We start from the raw sequence: 23,388 nt of genomic DNA on the forward strand, positions 1-23,388 counted from the left end.
CCAGGGGCAGCCACAGCTACTGTGGGTAACCTGTGCCAGGGCCTCACCACCCTCACAGCCTAGAATTCCTTCCCAATATCCCATCTAGCCCTGCCCTCTGTCAGTGTGAAGCCATTCCCCCTTGTCCCAAGTCCCTCTCCAGCTCTCCTGGAGCCCCTTTAGGCCCTTGGAAGGGGCTCTAAGGTCTCCTTGAAGAGACTTGTGATGAGTTGGTCTTACCCAGGGTTGGAATAAAAGATCTGTAGCAAAGCCTGGTTTGGAGTTAGAAGACGAGCTCGGGGGTGAGGAATGAGATCTCAGATGCTGTGCCCTGTGATCCAGGTCCTTCACTGCACCAGCTCCCTCCTAGCCAAGGTAACCAGACTCCAGCAGCCTCCTGGCTTTGCTGGAGGAGCACGCTGGGTTGGTGTTGGGTTTGCTGCATCACCCCCATCCCGGCATGTAAAGAAGGATGGGAAGCTGGCTAAGATGCTTTGGAAGCCTGGATCCTCCTCGCTCCATCTGTGTTTCAGTGCTGCCTGGGCTCTAACTGGGCCGGGCTGATGCCATGGCAAGACTTCCTCTTGCAGGCAGCAGTCTTGCATGCTGTCATCCCACAGCGGGAATTTGATGGTGTGCAGATGGATTTGCTTCCTGTTTCCCTTCCCGTTTGAGCCTGGCCAGTGCTGCTTTCCAACCAGGAATATCTCAATGGGCCAGCGGAGCATCTGCTTTGGCAGATACAGGCTCTCCACGATGACCCAAACTCATGCAGGTTATTTTGGTTCCACTTTTGAACCAATGCTCAAAGGAATTTATAGAGAGCTAACAGTTTAAGTTTCTTTGGGAGCTGATTGCAATAAAAATACACAGAGCCTATCCAAATTTTTCTTGTTTTGCTTTTATATCAGCAGTGGCTGGTGTGAATAACCTGTATTCAACTTCTGAGCATGGTAGGAGGCAAGTCACCTCTGGAGGCTCAGGGGAGATTGTGCTCAGAGGAGGTGAAGGTGGAGCTGATGTTGGCCCTGGTGTTGTGTTTGGGGTGGATTTACATCATTACACTTAGCCAGGTGCATGCTTTGCCTGAGGTTCTTGTTTCAGTTGAATGTTATGATAGGGACAGGAGGGAAGACATTAGGAAGGCAAGTATTGGATCTATAATCCCAAGCCAGCACTGTTTGGTCTAGGAGAGCATCAGTGGAGTCTCAGTGGTGTTTTCCAGAGGAGGGGCAGACCCCCTGAGCCTGGGAATCCCTGTGAGGCTGTGGAAAAATGCTCTCACTGCCCTCTCCAGCACAGCTCCACGACAAGGGGCTCACCTGGGTTTTGCCAAGTAGGTTTCCTTGCCTCCTGTCTGGGATTCACCATGTGTCTGAGCTTTTAACATCACTTCATTCTCCCTCCCGGCATCCCATGCCCCTGTCCCAGATGTATTTTTTAAGTGGCTTTAATTAACTTGCATTTTCCTGTGTGTGACAGCTCCTTGAGGCTTTGGTAACTGTTTTCTGTCCTTCCATGGTTGTCACTGACATGTAGCACTTTCCCTGCAGACCAGCCTTCAAACCTACCTTGTTTTTTCCCTGCTCTGAGGGATTATTTTAACATACTCAAGGAAATGGTTTCCATGTGAGCATTGTTACACACACTCAATTGATTATTAGGTGTGATTTTCCTGATCCCTGCTGGTATCCACAGGGATTTTGAGTGAGGAAGCCAGAGGGGCGTAGGATGATGGTTTAGGTCAGATAGATTTATCTTCACGAGTGACAAGACTGATAACTCTGGAGTGGCCTGGCTACAGGTGTTATCATTTGGGTGTCTCCTCAAGAGTGAAGGTTAATGTCTTGCCACTACTGATCCATCACGGTGTTATCTGCAGGATTTATAGGTCTTCTTGTGCCTTTCCAGCAGCAGTGGGTTCACTTTTCCAGAATTCAGAGCTATGTACCTGCCCCCTGGTTGCAGCAGCCACAACCATCACATCAGCAAGCCCTTGCTCTCATGGGTTTGTTTACTTTTAAACTCGAAGTTAGGGATAATTTCTGCTTGTTGTTGTATAGTTTCATGCTTTCCCGGTGGTGAAATGTGGGATGGATGGGTGGACAAGCCCAGTGGTTGAGTCGTCTCCCAAGGGAAAGCATCATAGAATGGTTTGGATTGGAAGGGAACTCTAAGCTCACCTCATTCCATCCCACTGCTGTGGGCAGGGACACCTTCCAGCAGATCAGATTGCTCAAAAGCATCAGGCAGATGAAGGCAAGACAAGCCTTGATTCTGCCTTCCTGAGGATCACCCAAGAAATGTGATCAGGAGGATGGAAGGGAGCAAGGAGGGACTCAGATCTTAAAGTAAAATCTCTTGGGGGACGGGGGGGGGGAAGAAAGAGCAATAAATCCAGCAAATTAAAATGAAAAGGCGGCTAACATGAGCGACAACTGTACAGCATCAGATAAACACCGCATCCTGAATTCCAGTGGGATAGGAAATATGAAGCAAAAATCAGTCAGGTGCTCCTAGATAGCGATAAGGAAAGCAATTCCCATTTACCGGTAGAAATAAAATAAGAGGTCCTGATAAACCCTCCATGACTAGACTGGATTAGGGCTCTAGCTGTGAAAATTCATTACAGGCATGCAAAAGAATGCGTATCTCGCTGAGCTAAACTGACTACAAACACCATTTATCTGGGGAAGAGACGATTCTCTCAGAATAAACAGATTTCTTTCAAAGGGAAGGGAGCGGGTGATTTGACAGAAATCTATATTCCTGCCTTGTCATTTATTATGCAAATAAGTCTCACACCTTTCTAAGCCGTGAAGGATGAGTCTGCGTTGGAGTTTTGTGCTGGAAGGATGGTCTTGAGCTCTTCCAGGGACTCCAGGCTGGGGTTCCTTGCACACAGTGCCGGGAGCTGCTGATTTCAGGAAGGGTTGTGATGGTGAGAAGTACTGGTCCTCATCAATGATGGTCATGCATCTTGGTCAGATGTTTTCAGAATTCCCATAAACAAAAAATAACACGTTGTTTTCTACTATTTATGGTGTTTGACTTTTAATTGTTTTATTATATTTATTTTTGTTTTGCTTCATTTTATTCTGTTTTATTCTATTTTACTGTGTTCATAGAGTCACAGAATCACAGAATGGGTTGGGTTGGGAGAGACCTTAAAGATCTTCTAATTCCAGACCCCCTGCCATGGGCAGGGACATCTTCCACTCTCCCAGGTTACTTCAAGCCCCATCCAACCTGGCCTTGGGCACTTCCAGGGATGGGGCAGCCACAGCTTCTATGGGCAATACATTCTCTTGTATTTTATTTTAGTTATTTTATTTTATTTTCCCATTCTGTGTGTCTAGGCCATGTGCAGAAGGGAGCCCATGGCGTTTTCTCCTCTCTCCTTGTCTTCAGTTCTCTTGTTTTTGGCATCAACACCCGTCAAAACTGCATTACTCTGCTGAGTAGGGCTCAGTGGAGCAGGACACATTTGAGCTTCAGTTTGTGGCTGACGCTGAGGTGATCCTAGGTGGCTGCAGACGCACTTAGCATGATGTGCAGGGACCAAAACGTGACCTAACACCTTTTGTTCTAGCAATTACATCTCTCAGGATGCTAATTTTAGAAATAGAATCGAGCTGGTAGAAACCACTAGTAGTGGATGAAACCCTGATGTTCCCTTTGGTGGAGAGAGGGCTGAGCCAGTGTTAAAGGGGTGAAAAACAAAACAGCACAAAAGAAAACAAAACAGAAAAAGATCTCCAGAAGACTTTTCCTGACAGAAGGTTGCGTTTTGGAAAGGCTCCTGATGAATTATTTCCATGTGAACAAAGCTCCAAAGGTGGAATCCTGACCCACAAATCCACCAAGCTCCCATCTCTGACATGAACTCTGAGTGTGATTCAGGACAAGTTTGTCTTCTCTCTAACACAACACGAAAGCCAGGGGGATGCTTGGAGAGTAGAGGGATCCAGGTGGGACATTGTGTGTCTTCATAAGCTGGTTGCAGGACACACAGAGAACTGTGTTGTAGCAAAACACACGCAAAGGACTTTCCTAAATTCTTGATCCCAAATTTCCTAGGTCCCTTCTCCTCACAGCCAGTCAAGGTATTTGTGCTGATCTCTGTCTCTGGTGATCTTAGGGGACCACAGCAAAAGGTGGCTTGTGATGGGAGGAAAGGGACAGGGACAGGTCCTTGGGTCAGCAGCAGGGACTGACCACTGGGCATCTTCTGTGGCTGAGGGGTGGTGTTGGCCATGGCACGAATCCCTCTTACTTCTCCGGGGGCATTTTGCACTTGTGTTTTTTGCCTCAGCATTTCTGTGGTGCTGGGCTGGCCATGTCTTGCAGCGCTCTGGAGAGATTCTGCTAATGGGATCTGACCTGATGGCTTTGCATGTTTTAAGTAAATTAAACACAGCTGCTAGGAAAATCCAGTAACCTTAACAGCACCACGGCTCCGTTGTCTGCATTGTAATTACAGCGGCAACCGCCGGGAAGTTCTACTTTCTGGTTTATTTTTAAATAACTTCTGAGCCACCCTTTGATCAACTACTTCATCCCCAAGTCCTGCCTGTCCTCTTCCAAGGTTTAACCCTTACTGCTTCTTCAAGCACCCATCTCATTGCAGTTTCAGTCAGTCACGATGGCAAGCGGCTGATTGCAAAAAATGACTTTCCTCCCCGAATATATCCTGTAATTTTGAGCTGGGGGTAGATCTGGGTAGAGTGTTAAGCCAGAGCTTGCAGGGTGAGTGCAGACTGCAGGCATTGAGTGGTGTTTTATGGCTCCCGGGGAAGTGCATCTTGAAATACGCATATTTTTATTCTGCTTTAACCAAAACCCTTTGCACCCATTCAGAGAAATGGGCTTTCTGTCACAGTGACAACACTTCGATGAGAAGTGAAAGGACTTAGATTTATGTAGGAAGCAAATTTAGGAGCCTAATTAGTTTTCCCATGTCAACCCATGAGTGGAACACATGCCTGCAAGAGCAAGTGGTCAGCTCATGGCACGGGCGTAGCTGCCTTCTCCTTCCCTTCATTAAAAGCTCTGTGAGAGCTGCATGGCTCTAGATTTATGGTGGAAACCCAGGACTGGGGAAATGACTTGAGGTTTTGGACTAGTCTGCAAAAGGGCTTAAAAAACAGCTGTATTTTAAGCATGTCCCAGTGCAAGGAGGTTGGCTCAGCATCACAGGGTACTGCTCTCACCTCGGGGGCAGCTCGTTCGGGGCACCAGAGCTGCTGCATCCAAGGTTGTGTTGTATTTGATTGCAGATTCATAGAATGGTTTGGGTTGAAAGGGACCTTGAAGGCCATGTAGTTCAACCTCCCTGCCGTGGGCAGGGGCACCTTCCATGAGAGCAGGTTGCTTCAAGCACTGTCCAACCTGGCCTTAAAGACTTCCAGAGATGCCCAGCCTGTCTGGACAACCTGTGCCAGTGCTTTACCACCACCATTATATAAATCATGGTTCTGGCTACCCTTCATCCTTCTGGATGAGCTGACTCACAGAGACCTGAGGGTTCTTCCAAGAGGGGTTTTTGCCAGCTTGTTTTCCAGCCTGACTTCTTTTCTTTTGAACTGGGCTGACCAGGACAGGCAGATCTCAGCTGTGGTGCCCTGGTCTGCTCTCCCATCTGCTGTCAGCAGCACGTTGTTGTGCATTTGATTTGGGTGAAAAAACACTGGGTGAATGTGATTGAGGTTGTAAAGTTTATGAGATTCTGCATTTTATGGTAAATTTTAAATTGACACTGCAATCAGGAGCATTAGAGTTTGTAAAGGAAAAGTCTGTGTGATGTGTTGCAAAACACAAGGTGGTAATTTCCTCTCTTATACTGATGCTATCAACAGCAGAGAATGAAGCAGCTGCTTCTTGGAGGATTGGATTTCTAATGCATTCATTTAATGTAATTTATAGAGCATTATTTATTATGTGGGGTTTTCCCCCCTTTACTGGCTTTCCTTCTCCACTGATAGAAGAGTGCAGCACTGTTTTATCTTCCACTTCTCACCTGTAGATTTCAAGGCCTTTCCAACCACAGCCGACATTGTTGTTTCCATTGTCACACAGGAAGGGCAAAACTGAGCACTGGAGATCGGAAAGGATGTCAGCCCAAAGATGTAGCCAGGCCACTGCTCCTTCTGAGCATGATCCACAACACTCAGTTCTTCCCAGGCTGGGAGGGGTGATCTGTCTCAGGGCATTTTTTGATGGAAGAAACAGTCCCTGGCAGCAAAAAAACCATCATCTCAATCATCCCAAACACTCTCCTAGGGAATGAAATGTCCACATGTGTCAAGGTGTGATAGAAACGCCTTTTCAAAGTACATCTGCCAGGTGGGATTTTCTGCAGGGATGTGGGTGACTTGGTTCCCGTGACTCCAGTGGGTTATCTCCAGGGCACTGCCCTGTTGGAGGCTTTCAGTTAAGCTCTGGCTGTCAGGTTGTTCTGTTAACTGGCAGAGACAGGGTTTTCAGATGAGTGGAGTGTTTTCTGGTGAGGTGGGATTCATCTGTCCACATTTGGGTGTGTAGATGGTACCACCTCTTCCCTCGCTGCCTGGGCTGCCCTCACCATTCATGGTGAGCAGTAAGGACAATTTCAGTGGTGTGGTGTCCCTTCTCCTGAGGTAGATCTATAACTGAGATCAGCTGGATCTTGCTGGGGCTTCTCTCTTTTGTTGATGGACTTTAAGTAACCAGCCCAGCCTAGCTAACTGGCATTTTTCTCAGGTGTGTGAGGGGTATGTGACCCTGGGTGTCTCTTTCCCACAACACATTTCAGTAATGGCTGGAAGGAGAATTATACCCGGAACGTGGTGTATCTTGGGGTTTTCCACACCTGGTGTTGTGTGCTCTGGTGTTCCACCATGGACAGGCTCTGTGGTTGCACTGCAGGTCCTGTTGCACCATGGTCAGGCGTCATCTTATCTCCCTCCAAACACCTCCAGAAGGGATTGGGCCACCCTGCTCTGCCCACTGGCTGGTGAATGTCACTAAAGGAAGCTGTAGCTTCATTTTTTAGATGGCAGAGGGGCCAGTCTGTCATTTCAGTGCTGTCAGAACACCTCAGATACTCAAGCTGGGTTGGGAAGGCAGCACCTCATTGTTTTGTCCTGATTTTCACTGAAGACAGGGTTCACCCTCATTTTTGCCTCACAACATCACAGTGTTTCTCTGTAGCTCCAGACTTTGCTTGCTATTATTAAGGCTGCTAGAAAATAACTCTGGCACCTTCCTGATCTACTTTTGTGTCTGATGAGGTGAAAGACTTCTGAGAGCATATGAAGGAAATGCTAAGAATCCTCTGGGAGGAGTTTGGGGTTACCTAGGCGTGAGGGAAGATATGAGATGAGCTCTTCCCAGGCTTAGGCTTGTTTGTTAAAGCTGAATCACAGCAAAGGGGGTTTTTATGGTGTTAGGTTTTCAGATATGCCAAGAAGATGTAAAAACAACTGGTTGAAAAAGTCCTGGGCATTTTAAAGTAATATTTGTTGGGGATTTATTGAAGATGCTGTAACACAGCCTGTGGCAGCATCTGCTTCCCAGATTAACAGAGGGTTTGCAAACAGCACTTTGGAAGCAACCTCCAAGATTATTGGAAAACTGGAGAGCAGACTTGGTGAATGATTCATGACATGGGTTTGCATATCAGTTGTTCCTTTTCCTTTCTTTGTCAAATTTATTTATTTCAGTGCTATTATGCAGGAGGCACACAAACACTGGAACCATCCTGGAAGTGTTGATGTGCCAGGATTGTGCTGCTCATCACAGCAGGGGCCTGAGACTGCAGAGCTGGAGGGCATCCTCATCCAATGCAAATGGGTTTTATTTTGGAGCTGTTGAAACTTGGACCAGGAGCTGGAGGTGGGCTGCAGTGGGAGATAAAAATATTAACTCGGTGCTAATCTCCTGTTCGGGTCGGTGGATGTTTGATCAGTGGAGTCTGGAGGGTGTTTCACACCCTAAAATAGGTACTGATGTTTAAGTAACTAAATGGCTCACCAAACACCCCAGATCATGCTGACTGCATCCCCATGGACTGCAGTTAGAGCTGGGACAGCCACCACACGTGTAGGTCACGATTCAGCTGCTGAACATGGGTGTCTGTTTTTACCTTAAGACACACTGCTTAGTCTCCATCTGTGAATCAAGAGGTCCAGGATCATATCTGGAAGTGCCACACATGGGTCTTGGATAGCTTAGGGAATCCAACATGCCAACTAAATCCAGGATTTGCACGTGGGCACCCCAGCTGAGATGCCTTAATCTGGAGCTGAATCCTACCCACCATGCCAGGGTCTGGTACAGGTTCATCAGGCTGTCCCTGAGGAATCACCCCTTGGCACTGACCCAGGGAAAGGCATGCCCATGGTCCATCCTGCTGGCTGTCAGTCCAGGGCTACCCTGTGCTTCAGGTGAGCTAAATTCCAGCTGCTGGCTGGTCGGGGTTAGAGCATGGATGGAATACTTGGGAGTCCACTGGGAGTGTGTGAGTGCTTGTTCTGTTGAGGGCAGGGGTGTTCCCAGTGTGGACGCCTTGGAGAGAGTTCTGGGTTTCCTCAGCATGGGAAGGACATGGACCTGCTGGAGAGAGTCCAGAGGAGACCACGGAGATGCTCCGAGGGCTGGAGCCCCTCTGCTCTGGAGCCAGGCTGGGAGAGCTGGGGGTGTTCACCTGGAGAAGAGAAGCTCCAGGGAGACCTGAGAGCCCCTTCCAGTGCCTAAAGGGGGCAGACTTTTTAGTAGAATCTGTTGCAATAGGACAAGGGGTGATGGTTTTAAATTTATCAATTAGACTACTTGTTAGGAAGAAGTTTTTTGCAGTGAGTGTGTTAAAACATTGGCACAGGTTTCCCAGAGAAGCTGTGGATGCCCCAGCCCTGGAAACGTTCAAGGTCAGGCTGGACAGGGTTCTGAGCAACCTGATTTAGTCGAAGGTGTCCCTGCTGATGGCAGGGGAGTTGGACTGGATGGTCTTTAAAGGTCCCTTCCAACCCAAACTGTTCTGTGATTCTGTGATAAAGTCTGTTTCTTCACGCGGGGTTGATCTCAAGAGCAGGACCAGCATGGCCTGTCACCAGTTTGTTTGGGAACTGTCCTTTCCAGCTCTGCAGCCCACCCCAGCTGGGGGATGGAGAGGTCAGTGTTCTAAAGACAGGCAGAAGCTCCACTTCCAGAGGCACGTGGTGAGAGGAACAGACCCGAGTGAGCTGATGTGGCATGTTAGTGATGTGCTCAAGGAGGGTAATTAGACTTCAATGTCATATCCAGGAGGGTGTGTTCGATTCATCTGCAAACCACCCCAAGAAGCTAAAAGGGGCCTTGTGGCTGAGGGGGAAGCCACAGGCAAGCCTGGTTGATCTACAGCTTTTCATTGCACGTGTGTTCTGGGAATGGGAGAATGAAGCCTGGGCTGCTCTCAGCAATACCCATCCTAATTTGGAAACTGCTGCAAGGGCACCAGGGCATCCTCCTCGGGTCCCTGTTCACTGGCTCAGAGGGTGGACCATGACTGTGGTTGTTCACAGCCTCTGTTCTTCATGGCCATGGATTAATGAAACTGTGATTGAGGTGCAGCCTTTTCTTAGCCCAGAAACTCCCGTTTATTGCCCCATGAGGATTCTCCTGAACCTCAAAGAGTGATTTATTTTCTTTTAGGTGAAATCATAGGATCACAGAATCATTTAGGTTGGAAAACACCTTTAAGATCATCAAGCCCAACTGTTCCCCCAGTATAACCAGGGCCACCACTAACCTGTGTCCTCAGGTGGCACATCTACATGGCTTTTAAATCTCTCCAGGGATGGTGACTCTACCACTGCCCTGGGCAGCCTGTGTAGGGCTTGACAACCCGTTCTGTGAAGAAATCTAAACTTGTCCTGGTGCAACTTGAGGCTGTTTCCTCTCTTCCTGTCGCTTGTGAGAAGACACCAGCCCTCACCTGTCTACGACAAGGTGTTGCTTTGCAAGCTGTTGTGTCCCTGAGTTGCCCTTGCCGTGGGGAGCAGCTGCAGTGAAGGACCTGTAGAGAGAAGGAGAATTTAGCTAGAAGTTAAAGCTGAAGCCCAGCACTGCTCCTGGGAAACAGAATGCCAGGCCCTGCCCTGATGTTGGGAGGGGGTTGTGCATCAGCCTTAGCAAAGCTGATGAGCTCTGGAGGGAAGCCAGGGCATTGCAGGAATTTTGCAGCGTTCTTCAGGAATTTTGTCCTAAACAAAGATGACGGTGCTGACCCACATGGACATGCTGACAGTGGCCTGCACTAAGCTCTTTGCCCCCTTGCTGATCACTTGTGGCTGCTGAGTGGCAAACGAGCCATTAGTCCTCAGCAGTGGCAGTTCCTTGTCATCTAATGATCTGAACAGGGCTGGGGCTAAGGAAGGAGGTCGTGCTGGAGTGCGCAAGGTCAGAGCAGCTGGATGCTCTTGAAAGCAGATGGACTCATTAGCTGCAGGGAAATCCCTTTCCTGGGGCTGATCCTGGCCCTGGTGCTGGCCTGCAGCCACTCTGTGCTGCACCTGTGCTCCACGAGTTGCCTACTGCCTAAATGTCCTCAGACTGGTGCTCGTAGGAGCGTGAGAAGGAAAATTAGAGGCCACCACAAAGGTTACCCTTCGTGGTTTTCCTCCGTTCCTGGGGTGTGCATGTGCAGCAATTATCTTACCAGTTCAGTAGATTGGGTAGGGTGTTCAGAGCCCCTCGGTTCCTCCATCCTGGGACAGTCATCCAGGTGTCAGCCCCACTTGAAAAATGTTGTTGGCACCTTCCCGTGAAAACCATGAGAGTGAGAATCTCATGAAGGCTGACTCAAGGTCAGTGGCTCCACCTGAAAGTAATGAGTGGGTGGGAGAGGGATCCCAGTTGCTTCCCTATGTCATGGGTAATGGGAAATAGGACTGGTGGACCCTGTCCTAGTAAACCCATTGCAAGGGCTGCCTGGAGAAGGAAGGAAATTGAGAGACTACACACGACTACCTGTTTCCTTGCTTTGCACACCACTAAGCTTTGCCATAGAGATCCCTTTTCCCTTGCAGCTTCCATGGGTTGATGGCAACCCCTTGACCCTGGCCAAAACTCAGGTGCAAACCCAGGTTTAAGGAGAAGATGTGAGCTGGAGGTGCCATTTTAGGGAAAATACCCCAGATCATCACTTTGGCATGCAAATACTGCATCTCCACCTGACTGCTGAACCACACGAGCAATTTCCAGCTGTGCACTACCATAATATGTGCCATGGTGGTCTTCCTCTCTGCTCTTACGCAGGAGGAGACCCCCCCCAAACTGTACTAGGTGTGCTCAGGACCCTGATAATATGATGGCTGCCTACTGGTGGGGGTCTCAGTCCTTGAGGTTGTGCTGAAAGGGAGTCAGGTCCCCCAGAATCCCCTCCTGCTGATCTCATTCATCAACCCTGAGCCCTGCCCACCTCCAGACAAGCTGCTGGGCCACCTCATCCCTCAACAACCACCCTGTAGGTAACCTGTGTTATCAACCATCAGTGTGTTTTGTCATCTCCTCTGGCACGTGCTGGTGACAGTTCCACTCACCTAACACCTCCTACGTGGAGGTGTCAGCCTCCTGTTTGGAAATGCCAGCCTGTTCAGAGACACTGTCTCCATCATTTGCAAGTGCAAGTGGTGGCCAGAAGCTTCTGTAGGGCTCCATTTCTCCAAAGTTTTTCCCAAGCCAGGAGGGACGGGAGACTTTTATGGGCAGAGCTGGGAGGACAGTGGTCATACACCTTTCCCCCCGGTGCCCCAGCACCTCTGGGATGTGGGTTTATTGCAGGCACCCCTGCAAATACCGTCGTGGGTACCACTGAGGTACCACTGACAACTGAACTGTGGTTGCAGAAAGCCCCAGGAAGCTGATAATCCCACAGGGACCAAAGCATAGTGTTTAGCTGGGGGGTGGGATGGGCGAAGCAGCCAAGGCTGCCTGGATGTGATCCGTTTCCGGAGTGTTCATCTCCCAGCTGTCACAGGAGATGTGATACGGTGGGAGGACGGGGTGGGTTTGCACCTCCATGGCACGATGTTGCTAGGTGATCTTGTGATACAGGGGAGGGTGATGAGCAGATGAACTGACCGTGGAAACATATGTGGCAGCAGAGCAGGAGCAGGCCTGCCTCGATGTTTCCTCATTGTGCCAGCAGAAGGTGTCTCCAGAGCTGGCCTTTCTTAACCAGACACTCAGTCCTGGATCTGATGTTTTGTTTTTTCCTCTCTCCGTTGTTCCTCAGGAGATGGTCAGAGGAGCGAAGGGAGCGTCGCCGATTTGAAAGAAAACCAAGGGTCCTGGTGAGTACTCATGTGTGTGAGCTTTGTGGGGAGAGCTGGTGGCTGCTCCTGGCAAGCAGGACATGAATTGGGGTTGCCTTGATATCTCTCTGGGCTCTTGGGTGTCTGATCCTGCCCTTCAGTTATTGATTTCCTGCGGCAGAGGAGGTGGTTTGTCGCGTTGATGGATCAGCACAAAGCATCTTTGCCGCCGCCGCCACCGCGATTCTCTGCTGTCATCAGCGACCGAAACTCTAATTGCTCTTCCTGTAAATCTGTAGAAGATGCTCTCATGAACGTGTGTGTGCTGAGTGCTGCAGTGCTGGAGGGAGCAGGCAGCACATAACGCTGGCAGCTGTGCAGGAGTGCGCCGAGCAACAATATTTGTTAATGCTTGGAGTGCTTTTGGCTGTTGTTGTGCTTGGCCCCGGCGCAGACCCAGTCACGGGGCTGCGATTCTGGGGTGACATTTCAAGGTCCTCTCCAGACCTGTTTTCTGCAGCTGTCGCACAGGAGGCTGTGAATTGGATGCCTTCCTGAAGGTCTTGAAGAGGAAGAAAGGAAAATCCTTTTTTTTTAATCGTCTGAGCTGGTTCAGATGTGCCAGAGCCAGATCCCGAGTTGATGTTGCTGAACCGAGGGTATTTTGCATTGTGCCAGGTAGGAGGCTCATCTTCTCACGAGCAACTGCCTGGTTTGCACTGGCCAAACCCTCAGCAGAGCCGTGCTGTGAGTCCCCCACAGGTTCCCATCTGTCAGGGGCTGAATTCCCACATCTCCCCTCCGGGCCCACACTGCACACGTTTTATGGACACTGAGGAGCATCTTGCTGCTGGTTGTCACAGAATTATAGAACCACGGTTTGGGTTGGAAGGGAGCTTTAGAGCTCATCTAGTCCAAACCCCTTCCATGGGCAGGGACACTTTCCAGATTGCTCCAAGTCCTGTCCAACCTGGCCTTCAACACTTCCAGGGATGGGGCAGCCACAGCTTCTCTGGGCAACCTGTGCCAGGGCCTCATCACCCTCTTCATAAAGAACTTCTTCCTTATATCTCTTGGGTCTGTGCTGTAGCCTGGACTATGTGGACATGAAGGAGCAGTGCTGGTGTTGGGTGTATTACAAGGAGATCCAGATTTTAAGACACACCTCAGCTCCTATAGTGTAAGCATGAGTTCAGAAGGGAGACAGTGACACAATATGGTTTCAGGAAGCAATCTTCAGACATTTAAAAAGATGGAAGGCCTTTGTAGTTAGAGGAGATGTTTTTATCCCATGTTAAATCTGGTCTAGTTTGGGCAGCACGCTAGGATGAGCAGAAACCTGTCACTCTCCTCTGGCTGGTCACCTCCTGGCAAGGCAGTCAGGGAGGGTGCTGACACCCTGCTGTCCCCCCACACCCCCTCAGCAGAAAAACCCAAGAAGTGATGCTCTGTTTCCAGAAATCGTCTCTGATTCCAAAACAGGTGCTATTCAGTGCCTGGAGGAAAAACCAAATTCCTCTCTGGCTCCCACACCTCCCACTGTTTCCCTGCTGCCTCTCTGCAATTACCTAGAAAAGAAACCCAGACTATCTCCCTGGGAGAATCAACCCCCTTGTCTGTAAACAGGGCAGCCTGGAAGGCCACCAGCTGCAGAACTGAGTGCCATCACCAGCCTGGGGTTGGTGGACTGTGATCCCCCACCCCACGGACCCCTTGCACCCATCTGCTCCTAAATTTGCTGCATTTCCCCTCCCTGCACCCCAGCCCCTGCTCTCCTGGCAGAGATGGAGGACCAGTGTGTATCTGGAGCACAGGATATTTTATCATGCTGGCTTTCCTGATTTACACCAACAGGGGTTTGGTCCCCCGAGCTCCAGCAATCCTGAAGAGATTCACCTTATTAAACATCCGTTTGCACTGTCTTTAGCGTTAAATAATTGTCTCCTCAGCATATTTGAGTTGGAGGGTATCTAATAATCCTGTGAACTATCCATCATGCTCCATTATCATCTTTCCACTCCTGTGTTGGCTGCCTCGTGTCAGCTCTGCCTGGGGTTTACAAATAGATTTCGTTTCTCCTGCAGTTTTCCTCCTTTTCTTCTGTCTCATCCTCTCAAAGGAGACATTTCAGGCTCCTTAAAATTTGTGCAGACGCTCCCATCAGCATCTTTCTGCTGACTCGTGAGCGATGAGTCCCGTCCATGTGCTGGCTCCGCTCCTGCCAGAGCCCCCAAACAAAAACTCTCATTTACCACAGAGGAGTAGAATTGTTATCTCGATTGAAAGAATTGCAACCTGCAAACTGATAAATCATCACATTGTTGGAGTTTCCTCGTTGGCTCAGAGGATTTGTAGGACACACAATAATGACTTGTCAGCTCCCCTCTGGCAGACCAGCACTGCAGCACTCACACACAGGGCACAAACCCCATATGTCCTGATTGTATTTTAATAAGGATGCTTAAGAGGGCTCCTAAAAACCCCTCCTAACCAGGGGGGTAATGTGAAAGCTGAGAATAGAATAGAATAGAATAGAATAGAATAGAATAGAATAGAATAGAATAGAATAGAATAGAATAGAATAGAATAGAATAGAATAGAATAGAATAGAATAGAATAGAATAGAATAGAATAGTTTGTGTTGGAAGTGACCTTTAAGAGGCATCTAGTCCACCCCCACTTCAATAAGCAGGCACATCTTCAACTAGACCAGGTTGCTCAGAGCCCTGTCCAGTCTTTATCATATTATTTTTGGTACCTGTTGCTGCCATGCCATGCCAGCAATGGGAGAGATGCTCAGCATCCTCTCAAAATCAGGCTTGTGCTCATCTCTCTGAGTCTGCAGCATCCTGGAGGAGAAGGACATGTTGGGAGGTTGTATCTTTGTGGATCAGATTTGCTTTTAGAGCAGATGCACATATTCCCATTTCTACAGGCTCTGGAGGTGCTGCTGGATGTTTTGCCAGTATCAGGAAAGGCACAGCTAGGTTTTACTCGTGAAAAATTAGCTTCTTCCTTTTTATATGGCTTAAGATATGGTCTTCCCAGAGAAATTTTGGGATTATCAAGACTGGGTTTAGGATGACAGACTGGGATTGCATAGCAAGATGTAGCACTGGGGCAGACAAGCAGAGTCATAAAAACAGGACCAGTCTCTCTTACAAACATCTTCCCACGTGGTCTGAACATTCCTTTGCTGAGTTGTTCTAGATGCATCTTTTGCTCCTAGGGTATAAAACATGCAAGGGAAATTTCAGCAACTTCAGCCCATTTAGGAGCTCTCCAGACCATACATTAAATTCTACCCAGTCATTTCAAGATCACCCTTTAAAAAAATCTTTCCCAGTTCTAACCTGTCAAGAGGAGATTGATAAGAGGAGATTAAAATCCTAAAATAGCCACCTGGTACTTCCATAAAAACATGTTGGTGCAATTGTCTAAAGGACAAAAACATTGAATTTTGTACTGAGATGTGCTTGCTTTTGCAAGGATAGGTTTCACTTTGCATCCCTCTCCTGGGTCCAGTATATTATTGGGCAGGAGCCTCCTCTGAGTGAGCTTGCAGTGAACAGAAAAAAGAGGGGAAAACCCCCCCTGTAAACAAGATAAGTTACTGTGGAACAAGTGGTATTAATTCCGATTGACACATGGAGGAGACCATGTGGTGTGAAGTCCCACGTACCTTCAGCAGAGGCAGAGACCTGGTTGTCTGAGACATTTGCAGTGTCTTAAGGACTACGGGTTTTACTTCTCCAGGAGAGGCGTCGCCGTAGGACAGAAACCTCGCCGGTTCCTGCGCCTCTGCCCTAATGCCATTACTCTCCTCCTTTTGCAGATCCTCATAATGACATTCATGGTCACACACGCACACAAAAAAAGTACTTTATAAAAAGAAAACGAATCTGGCTTCAGCCAGCTCTCGCCTCCTGCTGCGGTTGCCTCCAGACCCCGGCTGGCCCGGGGTGAAATGAAAAGGGGAGTTAATGTAGCGGGGTCATTCCTCACCACTGAATTGGTCAGCCGTCTACGGAGCCAATTTCTGCAGCTTTTCAGCGGCGTGGTAGACCCCTGGGTAATATTTGCCTGAATAGAGCCCTAAGTGTTTAAGCTGTGTTGCCAGGAATGGCTGTTTTATCCCATGCATCTGAGATTTCGGCTCATCAGACATGAAGCAGGTCAAGACTCTCATGCCATTGTGTGCATTACAGCGAACAGAACAGAATATGCTTGATAAAAGGGAGGACTTAAAAGAAATGCTTCTTTAGACCCGAAACTTTCAAGTCCCACAATGCATCAAAGACCCCTCGTACAGACTTTGAAAGGGGCGAAAGGCATTGCCTAATATTTGGAGGAAATGAATAATAAAGCATCCCAAGTGCCTGGAAACTAATTTAGGAGTGCACGTTGCACTGTATTGCCTCTGCTGGATTCGCTCCCCAGAAGAGTTGCTAACAAAGGGTTTAAAAAAAAAATAATAAAATGACGTTTGTAGACCAACTTTTCTGCCTTGAAATGCCCCCTTTTTTGTAATGTTTCCTGGTAAGAGTTACTTATGAAAGGATGAAATACAGCCTGTGCTGCAAACACCAGGTCTCAAATGAAGCTTGGGAGCCCGTAAGGTTTCCCACCATTCCCCTCCCTGTCACAACCTTTTGTTCCTTCATGTTGAAAGCGTTGCTTGCAGGATGCTTGCAGGATGCTGAGGCACTACCAGCTCATGGAGTTTAGTCATACCTTAGGGGAAAATAGAGAAAAAATCAACCTGTTTCTGTGGCCTTTGTTTTTGTTCCAGCAAAACCACCTTTGGGTACAGTTGGGACTGCTCTGTGGGTGACCTGCTGCTCCCTGCAGCAGGAGCTGGGAGCTTGGTCCTGTGCTGAAGGTATCTGTTATGTTTCTGGTATCCCCATGGATGCTGAAGGTGCTGTTTGAAGCTTGAGATACTTATTGTACAGTCATAGAATGGTTTGGGTTGGAAGGGACCTCAAAAGCCATCCAGTTCCAACCCCTATTCCATGGACAGGGACACCTTCCACTAGACCAGGTTGCTCCAGGCCCCCATCCAACCTGGCCTTCTTTCCAGAGGGCTTCTTGCCATCAGTTTGTTTCTGAAGTGCAGTGGTTCCTAATGCAGTGGTCTCCAAGGCTCCCATGGGATTTGGGAGCTGCAGAGCTTGTGTGGGCTTCTGCCTTGTGTCATGAGATGACTGTGGCTGATGGGACATCCACCCCATCAGGCCTAATGGCTCTGGGAGCATGGGATTTGGTTTGCAATGACAACCTGCTTCAGAGCAGGGTTTCCCCCTGAGAATCAAACCTTGTGGCATGCAAACTTCCTTCAAATCCCATGAAGCGATGGGAGGTGAGGATATCTGGGCATCCACAAGGGTGTTGGGGCACGAAGGGCTTTGCTGTCCTCCTTGCCCTGCCCTTGCCCATCCCAGCTGCCTGCGTTTGTCACATCGAGTTCCACTTCTACCATCTGTGGAGATCAGTTAAATTTGAGTGCTTTCTTACCTGCTTCTCCCCCAGGCCACGATTAATTGAGGGCAGGAGGGCAGGCAGGAGTGCTCAGGCAATATTTACAAGAAGAAAGGGGTGTTAATGGGTCACTAGGGCCAGAGTGGTGGGGGATGGAGATGATGGGAAGTGTGGGGGGGCAGTGAATCTCCTGCCAGCTCCAGGGACGATTTAAACCTCAGCTTTGTGTCCAAGTGAATTAAAATTGTATTCCCCTGCCACCCCTCAACCTCCTGGTGCTGCGGCTGCTGTTTCAGTGGGACCTTCCATAGTGGGAGAAGAGCGGGATATTGGGATGGAGGAGGATGCCTGTGAGTTGTCAGTCACTGCAAGACTGGGGGATAGAGAACTTTTAGCAAAACAATGTTTTCTGTCCTCAGAGCTCAGACCAGCAGCTCTGTTAGGCTGAGCCCAGTTATTTTAGTTATCAGTTATCAGAAATGTGGTGGATGTCCCACCCCTGGAAGTGTTCAGGGCCAGGTTGGACAGGGCTCAGAACAACCTGGTCTGTTGGAAGGTGTCCCTGCCCATGGAAAGGGGGCTGGACTAGATGGCCTTTAATAGTCCATTTCCAACCCAAACCATTCTGTGGTTCTATGGGTCTGTTTAGCATTTCTCCACTGCATCCTTCATGAACAGGGTGTGTGCACAGTCGTTAGTTCAAGGTGCTGATGGTCTCAGCCACAAAACCCAGTTGGCAGATGAGGCACAAAAGGTGGTATACAGGGGTGGCACACCAGTTCCCAGCCTTTCCACCACCTTTTTCCTTAACCCCAGAGAGCCAGGCAGCAAAAGCCTGGCCCGTCTTTGATAAAACAGTAATCATAAACCAGGATAATTCCTCATGGAAAGGGGCTTGGCAGTACTGTGAGGGGAGGTTTATGCCCTGACTTAACGGCACATCAGTGCCCGGGGACTTTTTAGTCTTGTGCTTGGGTTTTATGATCCATATTACTTCTCTTTTAATTTTTATTGCCTTGCTTTAGTTTTTGATACAGTTCTGGAAGCACCTCGGTGGGCAGGGGGGGCTCTGCCATCGCTGACTGTCACCTTGTGGCTTGACCCACATTCCAGGGAGGAGCAGAGGGGCTCACCAGCCCTATAGTGGTGACACCCCTGCCTGTGTCAGCCCCTGCCTGACACTGCTGAGAGCTCAGAGGTTGGTCCTGCTGATCTCCAGTGCAGCCACGTCTGGCTTGGCAACCCCCTGGACAACCTCTTAGCCTTGAGCTGGGGGAAGGAGCCGCTCCAAAACATGTGCAGCAGCAGAGCCAGGAGGCAGAGCTTGGTCTAGGTCTCCTTTTTGAGGTGAGGCTGCACAAAACTGGTGGCTGTTGGGTTCGTGGTGCTGTTTCCTCCCAACCCTGTGCTGAGCTGTGCTGCTTTCTCCTGGGCTTCAAGCAAAGCATGGGAGGATATGATCTTTTCCCCTACAGAACATCTCATTCAGGGGGTCTCTGGCCCATGCTTGGTTTCCTAGGACGTAGCTGAGCCAGGTAAGCAGGTAGGCATTGCTGCTGGCTGGCCCTGGTTTCTCCCTCCCAGAAGATCAGATGATGTTTTCTTCTCTTCTGTGTGTGCCACCCTTGCTGTAGTCCTGTTTCTGGTTTGCTACCCATTGCAGAAAGAAATAAAATTTTCTCTAACATTATTCTGATGTATAGAGGTAGGAAAATGTGGACTATGAGGTTCATCTGGGAAATTTTAACACCTCAGAAGCACGCTCTCCTGAGCTAGAGCCCTCAAAACCACTTCTTTCAGATCCACTGGTGACTCTTGTCTCAGAATAGCTCTGGATAAGATGTGCTGTCAGGGGAAGCAAAAGGAAGGGATTTATTTAGCCTGACTGGGAAGCTGGCACTGTCCAAACTTTATGGTAATGGGGTGACTTCTGTTAAGGAGACAGTCAGATTGGACTGGTTGGCACCTCAGTGTGAAGGGACACCTGCCCTGGGTGTCTCCTGAGGCTCACTCCACGCCAGCTGATAATCCATGTCATTTAGGAGAGGTTTTACTCCTTGCTACTTGGCATTTCTGCTCACTGCTCCGGGACAGATCCAAACCCCCCTGGAATCAGGAGAGATTTTCTCTGACTTCAGCTGTCTCCATCCTCCCAGAAAGAAGATGTGACACAACTTCTGTGTAATGGTTTATTCCTGGTGACAAGTGCACCTTCCCCAGTGACCTTTCACACCACGGAATGGAGGCAGTGGGGTGCTGGTCCCCTCCCAGGCAGCCCAAGAGCAGGGCTGTCAGAGCCAAGGAGCTTGCACGCCGGTAAGAGAAATCCTCCCCTCGGTACCCAAGGGACCTGAGTGCTGGTTCAAAAGGTTGCAGAGCACTGTCAGCTCCTGTTTGGGGCTGCTGTGCTGAAGGGAGATCCTGCCAAGGAGGTCACAGGCTGAAGCAAGCTGAATTTGAAGGAATTGTGGTTTGAAATGATCTTTTAGGTTTGTCAGCCCTGTCAGAATTTAACTTGTGTAAGGGCAGCCAGAAGCTTGGGGTGCATGGGATAACCAGCCAGCCAAGGATGGGTGTCTTTACAGGTGACACAGCTAGGCCCTGGGCTTTCTCCAGCAGGACAGTGCTCCAGTTTATCTACAGCAAGTGATGAAGTGCAGTTGGCCACAGGAAGGGAGGGAACAAGGGCATCAACTCCAGCAATGAGTTTGCCACAGAGTGCTGAGATGGTTCTGACAGCAGCAGAGTGGTTGAGGTCCATCCTCCATCTGTCCATCCATCCATCCATCCATCTATCCATCCATCCATCCATCCATCCAATCATAATTTCCAGACCATAGGTATCCTTACCCATGCATGTGGATACATCGCTTTCCACTCTCCTCAATAGAGCTGAAATTTGCTCCAGGTTTCTTTATCAAAACACTCTGTAAAAAAAAAATTGGAATGCCAAAGCAGCAGAGCCTGGGAAAAATAAGGGGGAACACTTCTTGGTATGGAAAAATATCCCCAACACAGCAAAAGCCCAGTTTGTTCTGGTGGAGCAGAGAGAATATGACAGCCTGCCTTTTGTTGTGCAGTTCACATATGTTGCTATATTGACACCTGAAATATTTTACGGAAAGTTTGGCATCACTTCTTCCCCTTGTGCTCAGAGAACTGGTGGTTTCGGAGTGGCTTCATCCTTTCTGGCTGTATGAGAGCTGATTCCCACAGGACAGGTGGGTTGGGAACTGCAGCCTGTGTTTCCAAGAAGTCCCATCCATCAGTGGGAGCTGCACAGTTCTCCTCTGCTAACAAAATTATTTGTTTTGACCTGTCATTAGGGATATTCATGCAGAAGGAATGGGAACGATCTCTGCTTTGTGAGTTTTACAAGCCCATTTTGTATTTGTCTTGGTGGTAGAGGAGCAGTAAAGAGCTCTGTGATCGCGCCTGTTACGATAAGTGAGTTTTGGAAGAGGTTTTCTGTCTGATAGTCCGTCTAAAAGCGTGGGGAAATGCCATTCTAACGGCTGTTAAAACACAATTGCTCGCTGATTTACACAGTCAAGGAGTACCTCTTTACTAGGAGACATACACTGAATAAAAGCAGTTCAAGTGGTGCTTTTAATAAATAGATAATGGAACAGCATTTCATCTTCTGCTCTAATCCGTTACGTTGGCGCAAGGTAGTATATCCCTCTGATAGATTCTGAGATAGCAGGAACTGAAAGTCAAACCACTTTCTTTCTGTGTCTTTGAGACTAAATTGCACACTGGTGAAAGGCACTGGGTTCACAGTGAGCTGGAACTTTTTTTTCCATGAATGGGTTTAGTTGGGTCCCACTTGGCTGCTGTTCAAGGCACTGATCATAGAACCCTAGAATATCTCAGGTTGCATGTCCAGAGGCGGAAAGGGAGCTGGGGAAGGGTCTGGAGCAGCAGGAACATCCGAGGGAGCTGGGGGGGTTCATCCTGGAGAAAAGGAGGCTCGGGAGGGACCTTCTGGCTCTGCAACTCCCTGACAGGGGAGTGGAGACGAGGTGGAGATTGGGCTCTGCTCCCACGGAACAAGGGACAGGAGGAGAGGAAATGGCCTCAAGTTGCACCAGGGGAGGTTTAGATTGGATAACAGGGAAAACTCCTTCACAGAAAGTGCTGTTACACATTGGCACAGACTGCCCAGGGCAGTGGTGGAGTCTCCATCCCCGGAGGGATTTAAAAAGGCATGTGGATATGGCACTTGGGGACATGGAGTAGTGGTGGCCCTGACAGTGTTTTGCGAATGGTTGGACTTGATGACCTCAGAGGGCCTAAATAATTCTGTAAATTGGAGGGGACCCATAAGAATCACTGAGTCCAACTCCCTGCTCCTTGCAGAACTACCTAAACCTAAGAGCATCATCCAGAGACTCCTTGAACACTGTCAGGCTTGGGGCTATAACCACATCCCTGAGGAGCCTGTTCCAGTGTCTGACCACCCTCTGATGTCCAGCCTAAACTTCCACTTTGTTCCATGATGCCTTGGCTTTGCCCGTGGGCTGTCACCTTGCTGGATGGCAATACCTATGCCTCACATCCCCAGTGCCACGTGGGGTTCTCTCCAGCCCCCAGCTCCCATGGGTTTGAGTGGGTGCCACGGGCAGGAGGTGGCTCTGTGGAAATCCCTTGGACTTCCCTGGAGGCACCAGGCCGCTGGGGCTGAGTGCCTTGAAGCTAAATGAGCTGTTGGCTGCTTGGTTAGGAAAGAAACAGGACACTTCGGGAGGCAGGAAAAAGGTCATTTATCCTGTTGCTACTCATCCTTGTTAATTCATTGTTTCCGTTGAAAACTCTGCACTTAGCTGCTTCATGAATGAACCCAGTGTCTCTGCCTCCAAAAACAACTTGGCTTGGTGAAAAATAAGACCTCCTTTCACCTCCTCTCTGCTCTGCTGTGTTTTCTCCCCCATCCCTTGTTTTCTTTCACTCGCATCCATCCTGCCTGGGTGGCAGTCCAGGTTGTCCCTGTGGAGTGGGGCTGGAGCTCAGGGGCTGGAATCACAGAAACACGGAATAGTTTGGGTTAGAAGGAACCCTTGAAGGCCATCGAGTCCAACCCCCTGCCACGGACAGGGTCACCTTGCACTATCCCAGGTTGCTCCAGGCCTCATCCAGTCTCGCCTTGGAGGGAGGGGGCAGCCACAGCTTCTCTGGGCAACCTGTGCTGGTGTTTTACCGCCCTCTGCATAAAGAATTTCAGCCCAGGGGCTTCTCTGTGAGCACAGACGACCCCCTCTGTTTGCTGGGCTGGCACTGCGGAGACTCTCACAGTCCAAAGGGAATGGGAAAGCTTGAAGGAGAGGTTTGGGAAAGGGGAAATGACTCAGCTGCACGGCAGGAGGGACGTCAAGGAGGAAGGGTGGGTAGGGAGATTGAGATAGAACTGGGAGTCTTTGGGGGAGGGGGTTAGAGTGGATGGAGGGTGATCTGGATGCTGTGATGTGACAGACATTGCCCAGCTGTGGCTGCTCTGGTGAGCAAACCCTTTTCCAGAAATGGCCCAGGTGTGGAAGGGCAGATGGAGCACAGGAAAGGTCTCTGGTGAGTGGTAGCTTGTCTCCTAATGCCCTTTAGCAGCTGGAATGGAGGAGAGCTGGCATCACATCAGCAGTGAGCTCTCCAAGGACCATCT

General features: G+C 49.2%; 1 protein-coding gene across 3 annotated transcripts in view; it reads left to right on the forward strand.

Annotated features, from left to right (window-relative positions):
* Positions 1-23,388, forward strand: part of ZBTB7C (zinc finger and BTB domain containing 7C) — a 155,337-nt gene that overhangs the window by 64,364 nt on the left and 67,585 nt on the right. For 2 of the 3 annotated variants that reach the window (XM_064642952.1, XM_064642953.1), the window contains one exon: positions 12,233-12,290. The exons of the other annotated variant lie outside the window; for it this stretch is intronic. In XM_064642952.1, the coding sequence (XP_064499022.1) occupies positions 12,233-12,290 (58 nt within the window). The remainder of the gene's footprint in view (positions 1-12,232; positions 12,291-23,388) is intronic. 3 annotated transcript variants of the gene reach the window in all.

The sequence above is a fragment of the Pseudopipra pipra genome, chromosome Z, assembly GCF_036250125.1.
Source record: "Pseudopipra pipra isolate bDixPip1 chromosome Z, bDixPip1.hap1, whole genome shotgun sequence".
Taxonomy (NCBI): Eukaryota; Metazoa; Chordata; class Aves; order Passeriformes; family Pipridae; genus Pseudopipra; species Pseudopipra pipra.